General features: G+C 35.9%; 1 protein-coding gene across 1 annotated transcript; it reads left to right on the top strand.

Moving 5' to 3' along the window:
- The first annotated feature begins 313 nt into the window (after positions 1-313).
- On the top strand, positions 314-13,869 carry LOC129766171 (lipase 3-like). The gene is made up of 6 exons (XM_055766640.1): positions 314-469; positions 567-919; positions 12,911-13,160; positions 13,215-13,455; positions 13,514-13,659; positions 13,720-13,869. Exons 1-6 carry the CDS (start codon positions 314-316, stop codon positions 13,867-13,869), a joined length of 1,296 nt encoding a protein of 431 aa, XP_055622615.1.
- Positions 13,870-14,532: the final 663 nt, after the last annotated feature.

Raw genomic sequence — 14,532 nt, 5'->3', positions numbered from 1 at the left:
CCTTCAAATTATAATTGCGTATTGCTCTGCCCGAGACACGTTAATTATGGCGCTTATAGTTTTAACACAACTAATGGTAGCGAAAGTCTACTCGTACCGAACTGTATCCCGGATTATGGCACTGCTTCGTCTCTCTATCTTCTATCTGCTCACCTGCCGGTCTATCTATCCGCTCACCTGTACACATCCATGCACGAATTTTGAATAGCACACACGGTAGCAGTTATAGCTGTTAACTTCCAATAGTGCAGCAACAGCAGCAGTAGCAGCTACGTATGGTAGAGTTTCCGAGAATATACAATCCATGCACAGGATGAAAGTTATTCCACAGTTAGTTTTAATTGTTATACCGTGCTTGATCCTCACGGAAGCCAACAACGGCCACGACGATGGTTTATCGGTGGTCCGTACCTCCGACACACGGGTCACAGACCGGAGGCGATTGTCCGAGTTTGAACGGGATTTAGTGGTAAAATTTGCTAATGTGAATGAGACTCGGATTACGGAAGCGAAGTCAAACTTATAGCAACAAATTTGTAACGCTCTAATCTTCGAACCTTTCGCAGATAGACGCTATCGAAACGGCAGGTTATCCCAGTGACCTCCACGTAGTCACAACCCAGGATGGCTATATCCTCAAGCTTCACCGCATCCCGGATCCTTCCCTTGATTCGACCGATAACTCGGGGCGGGGCTGCTCGAGTAATCATCAGTTCACCTGTTTTCAGGGAGTTGTTCTTTTAATGCATGGCTTGTTTTCGACGGCAGCGGATTTCGTTGTGACCGGGCCGGAAAATGGGCTCGCGTTTATTCTCGCCGATGCCGGATATGATGTTTGGATGGGAAATGCCCGGGGAACGCGCTTCTCGCGGCAGAACCTACACGTTAGCGCGAAATCTGGCCAGTTTTGGGATTTCAGGTAAGTGTCGCGCACTAATAATAATGGGGGGAATTTTTATTACCCTCCGCTTGTGGCGGAGGGCGAAGGAAGCAACCAGATAATCTTATGCACGCTCATTGCTCTTTTTGAATGGGAGGTGACCGTCATTATCGCCATATCTGCTATGGCTGTGTGCTGTTTGCGCGAAATTTGTTTCTCCAGAACGGCGATGGTTTGATGCGTTCTTGCGGTCTAGCCAGAGCTGGAAATTCATTCTGAATATTTTGTTCAACATACATTAACTGATAATTTACTAAAATGTATTCACTGCTCATTTTGAAACAAGAAACGAGTTTTTCCAACAAAAATATCTATCCTGGGGAACACGTAAAACTCAATCCGGAATTTAGAAATTCATTCTTCGAATATGAATACATTCGGCAAAAAAATGTAAACACTCTGGGGGCCAGGACAGGTCACAGAATGGCACGACAAGTAAAGTGTCTTCCGTCGTGTCTTATCGAGCACCTTTCAACTTCCGAACCGTGAGATTTCATTCATGTTTCCGGTTTTTCCTCGCCCAAAATTACGTCTCCATTCGTTTTTTCCGCAGCTTCATTTCACCCTCGCTCGGTGTGGCAGATGCATGTTTACGACAAAGATCTATTCTTTCCCCCGGTGAAATTCGCTTCATGATGATGGAATAAGCGCACATTCATGCTTCAGGATGTCAACCATCATTGGTATGATAAGATGCAGTAGACAGCTTGAATAATTCTTGAAAAACTCATAGACCTTCCATGTCAAACCAATATAGTGGTTCTCAGATTTTCGAGAAAAGTGGTAATTTTGTTCTGTATCGCAAAACATTAGACCTGTGTTTTTTATTTTTTTTATTAGGGTGGCCATTTCCATTTTAGGGTGGTCCGGAAAAACAACGTTTTCCTCTTTTGTTTCCAAAAATTACTTTTTTCAAAAATTCATAACTTTTGAACTACTTCAGAGATTTCGCTGATCGTCATATCAAATTAAAAGAAAAGAACTAGTCTTCTTTGCAAATATCACACTTGCAAAATCATTTGTTTTTTTCATAATTATTGATTGTATTTGTTTTTCATGATCTCGAGACCAAGGGCCAAGAGTGTAAAGACATGGGGCATTTAAGCAACTTTGCATACTTGAAATATTCGAAAAACAATTAGACTAATTTTTGGAAAAAGCCAAACTTTTTTTCTTAACTTTTTACAGAAAAAAAAGTATAACTTATAAACTATTATACCTATAAAATTCTAAGGATGAAATGTAGAAAGTTGTTTCACAAAAAATTACCAAAAAAATTTTGGAAACAAATTTCGCTGAAAAAAAAGTTATTTTGAAAATTAAAATTCATTTTTCTCAAAAACGTATTTTTTTAAAATTCCCAAAAATATATATATGAATAGCCCTAGAAATTTGCAACAAGTCGTCCATACATCGGAAGATGGGCACTTTTACAGGGAAAAAATTTTTCTAACAAAAACTTTCTTATATTTTCTTTGAAAAAAATACAACTAATCCTAATTTTGTTTAAAGTCAAGATAGCGATATAGTGTATTCGACAAAGTTTTAGATCTTATTAAAATGTGAACTTTTGTCGAAGACGTCAACTTTCTATCTGTTATAGTTTTTGGAATAGAAGTTATTTTTGTATGAAGACTCTTGAAAATAATAATGTTTTGCTCGTAACATTTTTGTGTGTAAATTCTCACGTTTGACATGTTCTTGACATGTTTCCGAATAGAGCAAATTTAGCAGAGCATGTAAATTGCGATAATTTATACATAAAAATGTTACGAATTAAACATTAATAGTTTTTTTTCAAAAGAAAAAAAGAAAAAAGTTGTTGTTCGAAAAACTTTTTCCATGTAAATGTGCTCATCGTCCGATGTATGGAAAACTTGTTGGAAATTTTAAGGGCTCTTTATATCTATTTCTTTCGAAATTTTGAAAGCATATGTTTTCGAGAAAAATGAATTTTAATTTTCAAAATATTTTTTTTTCAACGAAATTTTTTTCCAAACATTTTTTTTGATAATTTTTGATGAAAACCAAAATCATTTCCTACATTCCATTCTTTGACTAAAATTTGGTAGGTCTGTTATTTTTTTGTAGGTTTTTTTTAAATTTTAAGTTTTTGCAACTTTTTTCGAAAAATCTCAATTTAAAAACTATAACATCTACATAGAGATGGTCAGAGATTGAAATGTAGAAAATTAATTAGATTTTCATGAAAAATTATCAAAGAATTTTTTGGAAAAAAATTTCTTTTAAAAAAAAATATTTTGAAAATTAAAATTCATTTTTCTCGAAAACATATGCTTTTAAAATTCTGAAAAAAATAGATATAAATAGCCCTTAGAATTTCCAACAAGTTTTCCATACATCAAATGATGGGCACATTTACATGGAAGAGTTTTTCGAACATCAACTTTTTCATTTTTTCTTCTGAAAAAATACTATTAATGTTCAATAACATTTATAAATTATCGCATTTTAAATGCTTTACTAACTTTTCTCTATTTAGAAACATGCCAGGAACATGTCAAACGTGAGAATTTACACACAAAAATTTTACGAGCAAAATATTATTTTTTTCAGGAGTCTTCATACAAAAATTACATATATTCCGAAAACTATAAAATATAGAAAGTTGATGTCTTCGACAAAAGTTTATATTTTAACAAGATCTAAAACTTTGTCGAATACACTTTATCGCTATCTTTACTTCAAACAAAATTAGGATAAGATGTATTTTTTTCAAATAAAACATGAAAAAGTTGTTGTTCGAAAAACTTTTTTCCTGTAAAAGTGTCCATCTTCCGATGCATGGATGACTTGTTGGAAATTTTAAGGGCTTTTCTTATATATATTTTTGGGAATTTTTTAAAAAATACGTTTTTGAGAAAAATTAATGTGGCGTTTTTGAGAAAAATGAATTTTAATTTTTAAAATTTTATTTTTTTCAGCGAAACTTTTTTCCAAAAATTTTTTGGCGTTTTTTGGTGAAAATTTAAACAGTTTCCTACATTTCATTCTTTGACATGAATTTTGTAGGTATCATAGTTTTTAAGTTATAATTTTTTGTAAAAATTTAAGAAAAAAAATTTGGCTTTTCCCAAAAGTAGTCTAATTATTTTTCGAATACTTCAAGTATGCAAAGTGGCTTAAATGACCTATGTCTTTACACCCACAACGTTTCACTGCTATCTGAGATGGTGATGCCAACGGCCAGTAGTCGAGTTGGCATGAAATTCGTCATATCCAAAAATCAGAGAGGTGTCATAATTTTTTAAAGTTTACCGATGGTCAAAAAATCATGGTCCAATCAATAAAAACCATTATTTTGAAAACAGATAGCAAACCTTTTAACTCTCATATGACACTATGACATTATCTAAATAGAACGTCCCGAAAGCTTGTTTTTCGACTTTCAAAAGCAGAGAAAAGAGATCAGCATGGCGGAGTACGCTTACGAGTTAGACTCACTGTATGTACCAATTATCGCAATATCGAAAACAGGGGTCCTCATTATGGTTGTACGAAACCGCTTTCGTATTGCGATTATAGCAACATAGTTAAAGACCAATGAACTGCATAGTTTAATGTCTCTTAAAAATAAAGAATGGATAGAATGGAATGGAAGGGAACGTAACGCGTAACGCTAAAAATGCGATTTTCGGACCCTCTCCCCCTATGTAACAAAGAGTAACGCGAGACAAACCCCCCTCTCCCTTATGTTACGTAACGCTAATCTTTACACAAAGTCAAAGTCGTTCGTTCAGCATAAAAAAAATAGATATCTGCCCAGGTCGGAAGTACAACTTTTACGTTGACATTGTCGATACCCAGCCGATTTTTGCAAATGAGGGGCTCAGAATGCAAGGGGTGTAAGTGACTTGATCGATTTCTCTTCATCAACTTTTTATTTAGTTAATAACTCAACTGCAAAAACGTTCCAATTTAAGTTTGCTATACAATCCGATAGATGAGGTTCTGACCTATCTTCCACATTTTCAAATACAGCTGGGAATGCATTTGCAGTTATGGCCAGAAGAGAGAGTCGATGTAGAGAAATCGATCAAATCACTTAAACCCCTTTCATTCTAATATCATATCCCTCAAATATCTTCCAACTCAGCAAAAGTGATGGGCGAAAAACTATCCAGTCTACATTTCGTCCCCTTAATGCTACAACTAGATAACTCGAAAATCGAAGTTTTGAAAATAATGGTTTTGAATATTTGACCTTGTTTCAAGAACATGGACTGGCATCCAAGAAAGCTTAGATATGGTATTTTTTTCACAGTACCGGACACTGAAACTATGCTTATTCCTGGCCAGGGACAAATTTTAACATCAGTGGCGTTTTAAGGGGATGGGATGCAATTCTTCTGAAAGATCCATAGTTACCTAGTTGTAGCATGCAAAAAAAGCCTGATTTTTTGGAGAGATTGTTCGGAGATAGCCCTTTTAGGAATATTTCAATGAAGTTTCTTCACTTAAAAATTAATGTATTTATGAATTTGGTAGTTCTGTAGATTTATTGACATGTTCAAAAGTCGAATCACATATTAAAAGCTTTCATTGTTTTCATTAACATCATCATCGCCATTGACGTTATTGTTGTGTGACATATTAAAATTAAAAGGTTTATAGAAATCCTTAAGAGCTGGTGATTTCAAGGTGAATAGAGACTTGAGGTCGATGTATTTTGCTGTCGAGATAGGGATTGGTGAGCGGTAAAGCTGCTGTAGTGGCTTCTGCAATTGTCTTTTGTTCAGCTCATTGAAATCAATGGAACGAAAATGTTCGTCATGCGATGTTTTGAATGCCATTTTATACGGCTCAAATTTCAAGAAACGCATCCATATAATTTTAAGCCACGAAATCACATCTACTCTTTTTGCGCGTAATCATGTGTTGTTTAGAGAAGGTTTTGAAATCTCTGATCTGCTCCTGATTCAAATCATCAAACCAAATAAGGCTCATCGTCCTCCCTCCTTGCAATACGAGCTAACCAAGTCCTCAGGCCACGAGGCTTGATAGACCCGCTTGAATTCGGTACTGATTGCCGAATGCATAGAATCACAATCCATTCCACTGTGACCTTACACGAGAAATTAATGATCAACTTTCTCAGTGTGATTTATCTCCCGTACGGCAAGAATGAACGTAGCAGCAACGAACTTGTTGAAATTCTGGATCACTGTAGAACGTAACTTCCGATGTGTTCACAGGAAGCGACTTCAAGAAGGCATGAACGATGCTGGCGATTTCATAAGTCCCTCGACCTCCTTCGGTTTCATTCCACATGGAACAATTTCCTTGTTCTCTGATCATATTATAAATCGTAAAGTTATCCGTGGCAAGTCTACGCTTGTAAAAGAATGCATTGTTCTTTGGGTCATAATGTACAAGCAAAACTTACTGTAGAGCTTATCGTTCAATGATGGCGCTAGTTATAAACAACTACATTCCGATTTTCTTGTCTAACTTTATCCTTTTGAGCCAAGTGATGATCGTGTTCATCCTTCAACTCATTATCAGCATTATCAGAGAATTTACAAACCCGGCATTGATCTGTCTTGGGGCTGTGAAGCCCCAGATGGAAATTTTCATTGAAAATATAGCGGTAGAGGAGATGTGTCTAAAACGCGCCTGCCGGGCAATTTGACTCGCCTGATTTTTTCGTAAACGAGCAAGAATAGAAATGCAATGGATATAGGCAATCGTGCTAGTCAATGATAGAATCCTATTTTAATCATTTTTAAAGAATTATTTAAAAAATAAGAAATTTTCTTCGGAAGCTATTTTCGATGTAATTTTTTACATCATTTCTATAAGGTTTTTGTTGCTTGAAACCGATTCAGAAGCGATAACTGTGGGTCATATTTATTGAGTCGAGTTTCCAGTGAATATCTCAGATGAAGAATATGGTAAGAAAGTATGCTTTTCTTTCTCAATTTGATATTTTCCGCATCAGCTTACCATCGGGCAGGTTCGGGGCAATTTGCTCGCTTTCGGCCGTAAACATTCTCACGAGAGAAATAGCTTGTATGTGAGGGATGCCAGATGATTTTTTCAAATATCTCTGCATGGCACGCATAAATGTATTCAAATGTAATCATGATGAACAAAAATGAGCAGACCATCACGATATTGCTAAATCATGTTCGATAAATCACATAAACAATTGTTTTCACATACTTTGAAATGTCCTCAGTATATTTTCACAAAATTAAATGTCTTGACAACGAAAACATGTCTTCAAATCTGGCATCTATATTTTGTTCTCAGAGAATGCAGGAAAACAAGAGCGCGGACTGGAGAATTAATGCATGAATACTTGGAGAACACGCTCACCGGAGGAACGGTTTCTTATCTTCGCAAGCTGTTTCTCTGAGTTTTATAGTCTCTGAGAGAAACAACTCATGGGCATATTATACTTCTGCTGGGCCATTTAACATCGTATGATTGGAAATTTAGAATTTGGGCGCCTTACAAAATAAAATTCGAAGCACTTTTGTTATTCATTACCTAAAATACAGAACGTGTACAGATGACTGAGGGTTAACTAATCTACGTACTGACGTAGTTGTTACCTTAAATTTTGAGAGCACGGTCAAGATAAATCCATTCTCGCTTAAGGGGTGCGTATTACACACTTCTCCTATACATGGAAGCAGTAACTTTCTGTTCTCCTCTTTTGTCGCAATACTCGCGATACAGACGGTACATTAGGGTTATGTATAGAGAAGGATAATGAAATTTGCGATATGTTTTCTCTCGACAATATGAGATATCTGGTTGTAGCAGTGATAAAATAATAAAATAAAATTTATTTTCCGAGTTACCTAGTTTTAGGACACAACATCGTTGTACTAAACTGAGATACCTAGTTTTGATATTTATAAATATGTATTTTATTTGTTGTCAAAATTCAACCATCTTTTGTTATGTTATAAAGTCTAACGAGATGAATATTTTGGTATACTTAACTCAAAATCGACAAATTTCGAGTTACCTAGTTGTAGCATTGAGGGGACGATTTGATATTAATCGACTGTATTATTTCGTAAGGTTCACTAGCCAAATCAACACTTTGGTTGATCAGCAGAACACTATTGATGAAATAACTGTTGAATTTATCGGCAATTCGTCCCCTCGTTTTTGACAGTGTGTCAACTTTGGTGCGTACACCCAAATTAATTTTTAGCACTTGTTTTGGCCTCCCAATTTATTTCATTTAGGCAGTATTCTAATCTAGAAATTTGAAAAAAATCAAAAAAAAATTCCTTCATATTTCTGTAGTTTAGGCATTCAAGAATATACCCTAGGAAGGACTTATCGAAAATCCTATTATTTAACCAGTTAGAGCCATTTTAGTGATGTGGTATCTAACCTGGTATGGTCATAACAATGAACTTCAAACGCGTTTTTCTCGAAACTAGTCGAATTTATATGAATACAATCTGCAGGCATATCTCTATCGCATGACCCTCTGAAAAGTGATATTTTTTAAATTTTACTATTTTTATGCGATAGCGGCATTGTTACTGACTCAGAATCTGTTCGATTTTTTTTATTTCAGATAGCCAGAAGGACTGGAATACTGTACGCCATGCCAAAACCTTTTTTGAACCCTCTCACTTCATCAGTTCTTAACACTCCTATACTCGCGCATTGGTCTGTTAGACCGAGAAATCAATAATTCGTTCATTTCTCAGAAAATATCAACACTACGACTTTGCGATTATCTCTAGCTTCGTTATTCGTCGTTCGTCATCGTTTAGCGTATCGCATGTGTTGGTACAAAGGGGACGTGTGCCACTTTTTTAACACTTTCGGTCTGACACACCGACGCGAGTATAGGAGTAACTTTTTTGGACAAGTGCCTTTTTCATATTCTAGAATATTGTTGAATGGAATGTATAAATAAATGTAAGTGACGTGGAATAATAATTGAGTATAATGTATAAGATCATAACCGGACTAGTCTTACTTAATTTCAGTCCCTTTTGTAACTGGATTAAACGGATCCATATATTAACTATTCGTCGTTAGATTCATACGTTCAAAAGCAAAATATAAATGTTCGACTTTCGTATAGTTATTCGCTAAATATAATGGTCATACATATACAAACTTGTGAAAGAATTTCCCTTGTGGAAGAATTGTAAACTGTAAACTATAAACTAATCGGTGGCTTATGGTCATTTTTAACAGTTACAGTTTCGGGTTATTTTTTTTATAATGGGAAATATCGACAACAAAACAAGAAAAAGAAAAGGAAGTTCCTAGAAATCCTTTTATATCATCCTTTTATGCACCATCTAAAAAAAGGCATTAATTCTTAGTTTACCAAGAATACAGAGACAAAAAATATTAGAAATATGCAAACTTTATATTCCAGAAGCTTTATCATCTGGTGATTATCTAGAAGGTCGTTATACATTCTTCTCTTCGATACAAGACCCGAAAAACACGCAACGACTGCATGAAATGTAAAAAATATGTTTGTTACGAGCATGCAGTTATGCGTATATCATGTTCATTCTTACTACAATGAATCCACAATCGATTAATACGTTTTTATGCGATTTAATCGCTCTTTATACTTCCATGAATTATATTCAGTTGCTTACTTTTAATTAATAACAGTGAAAAATTCGAATTTCGTTATTTGTGTTGGAGTATCAAAAATTACTCTGTTTTGGGGAGGCTGAATTGATGACTATTAAAACATAATAAAGATGAAGAAACAATATTTTTTGGAGTTTTCTCATTTAATTATACCCTCTTCTTCAAATAAATGCCAATAAAGCCTGATAAATACACAATGGCAACATTACAGAGAAGTTCAATTTTCGGTCTGTGACACCGTGCGCGAGTATACGTGTTATGATTTTGCACGCGAGTACAGGAGGGTTAACTATTCTAGATATGAATATTTTTTCTCCGTTCAATTTTTGTTTCATTGCTAAAAGATAGATGAACAAATAATGATATAATGGATAGTAACAATATTCTTTGTTTTATTTTTACGGAACTCGGAAAAACGTCCGAAATTCGTGTCTCTACACTAGAATACTCCCTTAAATGAGCATAAAAATAACATAAAATGCGCTACTTCCCAATACTTGTATATCATTTGTATAATATATATGCTATTTCACGAAAGCACGTATTAATGCTTTCCGTATAGTTTGCCAAATACACAACCCAAACTGAGAAATATATAGATTCTCGTTTATGCTATAATTTTTTTGGCATAAATTAATATGCGGTGTTTATCCCCTATTATTATAATCATGCAGTGTTTACCCCATATAAAAATATTTTGGATAGTCTTTCCCGGTATGTGAGATTTTATCGCGATCCTCCTTCAAGCGATAAATTTTGCTGTACTCCATACAAATCCAGTAGCTTGAGGGTGACGGCCATAGGCCTATCCCCATAGTGACCTGATTGGTTCGTGTTCGCGCGCGACGCCTTAGAATGTGAAATACAAAAAAAAATTGTGGGAAAAAGCTAAGGTGTACGACCAGCTGATAGCGTGGGGGGGGGGGTATGAATAAACGCCATTTCATAGGGTTGTTCATATATCCGATGCCTAAGTCGCTCGGGATGAACGCGCGTTACTTATGATGACTCGAAGGTATCACCTCATAGCGCAGGGGTTTCAGATTTTTTTTATGGCAGAGCACTTTTTATAGCAAAAACATTTGACGGAGCATCTGCAATTATTAACCAGTAAAAAAAAATCTTATTTGCATTGGGGTTAGTCAACTGGGAACGATTCTGTTTCGGTTGTGCGTCGCAGTTACACGACATTTGACCAGGAGTAAACAAAATAAATCACTATATGCCCAGTGAAATCAAATTAGAGAATGTTTTTTTCAGGGTGGGTTTTCAAGTGGGAGCACTTGCTATAGTTTGCCATAGCTACCTGGGGCACTGGGGGATATGTCAGAGATATTACAAGAAATTCTGGTGCGGGTTGCCAGCGCTGTTCAATTGTAAATGTAGTATATTAATATATTATACTAGTTGACCCGGCAAACTTCGTCCCGCCCAAAATTTGTTTTTTGTTATCAATACCTTCAAACATTCACGTTTTCTTACTATGAGCAAGTTCATTGGTCCAATCGCAGAACTGTTCATTGATTGATTCTTCTAATCGAACCCTTTGAATTAACCTTTTACTATAAAAGTCCTAGTATTTCTAACAAAACTCATCATTATAATATCAGATTATTTTCAGACACAATTCTCGTGCAAGATTTTTCAACTACTTGCAAATAACATGTTTCTCCGTTACTACATGGAATACATGTTTTTTACAGAAAATATGATAGAACAAAGACAGCCCTAAATCGGACAATTCCTTCCTCGAGCTCTGCTCTTATCAACACATCCGGCGATACTTTTTCATTGGTATAGATAGAAGAAGATATAGGAATGAGTTTCATCACATTAAAATCCATTTCCAGTTTCGAACAAAGATCAATTTCGCTAGCGCAAACATCAAATGGACTAACAGTACCTGTCACTATGTAATTGTAGAACATATGGGAATTTAATTTTCCGAATGTTCCCTTTTTCCTTCAGAGTTTCCCGAAAATTTTCAATTGTCATGTTTAGTTGGAATATTTTTGGTTGAAATATGTGTAATATTTTTATGGGACCCCCTCTCCATTCCAGAGGATGGAGGGGTGTCATACCATCAAAGAAACATTTCTCATACCCAAAAACCCTCACATCCCAAATTGTGCTTGATAAGTTCTCGAGTTATGCAGAAGTTTGTGTTTGTGTGCCCCCTGTAATTTATGTTTCATTTGTATGGCAGCACCCCCCTTAGAGAATGGGGTGGAGTGTTTAACCACCATAGAAACATTTATTGTACCATAAAACCTCAATATGCCTCATTTGTTTCCATTTGCTTGATTAGTTCTCGAGTTATGCAGGCAGAAATTTGTGTCTCATTTCTATGACAGAAACTCACCGCCCCCCTCCCCCCTCAGAAAGGTGGGAGGAGTGTTGAACCACTTTAGAAATGTTTCTTGCCCCCTAAAACCTTCACATGCCAAATTTGGTTCACTTTGCTTGATTAGTTCATGAATTATGCAGAATTGAATGCTTCATTTGCATGGCAGTCCCCCCCCCCTCAGAGAGAGGGGAGGAGTGTTTATTCACCATGGAAACGTTTCGTGTCCCCTAAATCATTCGCATGACAAATTTGGCTCCATTTGCTTGATTAGTTTTCGAATTATGCAGAAATTTGTCTTTCATTTGTATGAGGAGTGGAGTGTCTAACCACCGTAAAAACATTTATTGCACCCTAAAACCTCCACTTGCCAAATTTGGTTTCATTTGCTTGATTCTGGAGTAATGCAGAAATTTGTGTTTCATTTGTATGGCAGCCCCCTTAGAGAGGGGGGTGGAGAGTCTACCCTTCATAGAATCATTCATTGCATCCTAAAACCTCCATATGCCAAATTTCGTTTCATTGGCTTGATTAATTCCCTAGTAATGTAGAAATTTGTGTTTCATTTGTATGGCAAAATGATTGATTCCTGTAAATGATGTCAAAATGAAGCCTATACCTCAAAGAATGTCTGTGTTTTTATTATTCAATTATTTATAACATAAAAGTTCAGTAAATTAACATTTAAAAATGAAGTGTTCGGAATTTGAGACTTTTCGGAATATGAGACAAAACGGTACATGCCAGCCATAAAGCATCTAAATGTTTACAGGAAGAAAAACCTAATGGGCGTTGAAACTACCATCTTCATTAGAGCAATTCCGTTAGCGTGCAAACTTGCATCAATTAAGCGCGAATAGATGAACGTGCTCCGGAACCGGATATCATTTTCCGTTTGCGTCCCTAGGAGATTTTTTCTAGCCACTCGAAGCACGTGTCCACAATCAGGACTCTAACGGGAGATAAATTATTTAGCATTTTGGTTTTTTTTTTCCTTGCTCAAGCTGGCACGAAATCGGCACTAGCGACCTGCCGGCAACCATCGACTACATCCTGCGGAAAACGAGACAACGCAAGCTGTACTACATTGGCCACAATCAGGGCGTGACGGCGATACTCGCACTTCTGGCGGAGAAGCCAAAGTATAACCAAAAAATCTCCGGGGTGGCTGCAATGGCCCCAATCGCGTATTTAGGAAATGGTGAAAGCAGAGGAATTTTAAGAAGCCTAGCGAAGTTTAACGACCAAATTTGGGTGAGAGAATGAACTAAATTTGATTTTGTAGTTACCAGCCAATTTAACTTCCAGGTTACAATGAATGCACTCAACATCTTTGAGTTAACACCATCGGAAGGAATTATGAAATTCATATCCAACATAATTTGCTCCGAAGAATCGCTCACTCGTGAGGTATGTTCCGATCTGTTGGCGGAAATGTTCGGGTACACCTCAGAACAAGCCAAACAGCTGCTTCCGGGTGTGGTGGAGAATTGGATGACGGGCATTTCATCCAAACAACTTGTTCACTATGGACAACTCATGCAATCAAGTCAGTGAACGATCAAAAGTGCTGGAATCTTAAATACAACCTTTTTTCCCTACTTCAGAAAAATTTCAGCAATTCGATTATAAAAATTTCGTCACCAATATGCAACGCTACAAGTTTGGAAAACCACCGGAATACAACTTATCCAAGATCTCCGTTCCATGGATTCTGTTCTACGGTACGAAGGATTTCTTTACCTCATCTGTGGTTTGTTTGTCGTTCTTCAGATATGACAATTGCTTGAATATTTTTCTTCTCTGATTCTAGGATTTCAAAATGATAACCAAAGCGCTACCAAATGTAAAACATTATTTCGAACTGCCGAACTGGACACACATAGATTTCATATATAATGCGCAAATCTACGCTCAGGTCTACAGTAGGATTATCCAAACAATGCGCAATAGCGCTCGTTGATGTGTTTGAATTATATACTGAAAAAAATTAAAATTTTCAATTTGAACTGATTTTTTCTTTTAATGTTTGATGAACTTTCCATCCAATGTTCAATAGTTTCCCATAGGAATAAAGGAGGAGTATAGGAATATGTTTTAGTTCCTATTTTTTAGACGGGAAAATTCTTGGTCAACGATTAATCTAGATGCTTAGTATAATTTATCCTAATTTATTTTTGCTTAGGGGGTCCTAAGCAAATCGCCTAATATTTCCAAACTAATACGGTCTAAATAAAAAAAAAATCGCATTGTACACTGAGCAACACTTGTTTTCTCTCGATCAATAAGTTTAATCATTATGGGCCTCGTTCCCGAATACACTACACGTGAAAACGAAGTGAAGTGAGTAGGGGAGGTGGGGGTAACATGTTAAGGGGACATGTTAAGAAGAACTTCAATTATAGCTTTGGAAATCTATGTTTCCCAAAACTTTGATGCAGTTTCTTGTGATTCAATATGTTTTTCTACCTAATTGGTCAAATATTTTACAAAAAAGTGTTTTTCAATGTTTTAATTGAAATTAAAACAACCCGAAAGTACCCCTTTTTATCGATGCGGGTAATATGGACACATAGTGGGGGTAATGTGGACAGGATTGTTATATATGAAGCGTAGAGGTTTATCG

Source organism: Toxorhynchites rutilus, chromosome 2 (genome assembly GCF_029784135.1).
Source record: "Toxorhynchites rutilus septentrionalis strain SRP chromosome 2, ASM2978413v1, whole genome shotgun sequence".
In the NCBI taxonomy this organism is placed as follows: domain Eukaryota; kingdom Metazoa; phylum Arthropoda; class Insecta; order Diptera; family Culicidae; genus Toxorhynchites; species Toxorhynchites rutilus.
Note: the sequence above shows the minus strand (reverse complement) of the source record. Positions and strands in the feature narration are given on the sequence as shown.

Coding starts and splice junctions, on each gene's coding strand:
- LOC129766171 (XM_055766640.1), top strand. CDS start 314: ATGAAAGTTATTCCACAGTTAGTTTTAATTGTTATACCGTGCTTGATC. Junction 920..12,910: donor GGCCAGTTTTGGGATTTCAG/GTAAGTGTCGCG, acceptor TCCTTGCTCAAG/CTGGCACGAAATCGGCACTA. Junction 13,161..13,214: donor AGTTTAACGACCAAATTTGG/GTGAGAGAATGA, acceptor TTTAACTTCCAG/GTTACAATGAATGCACTCAA.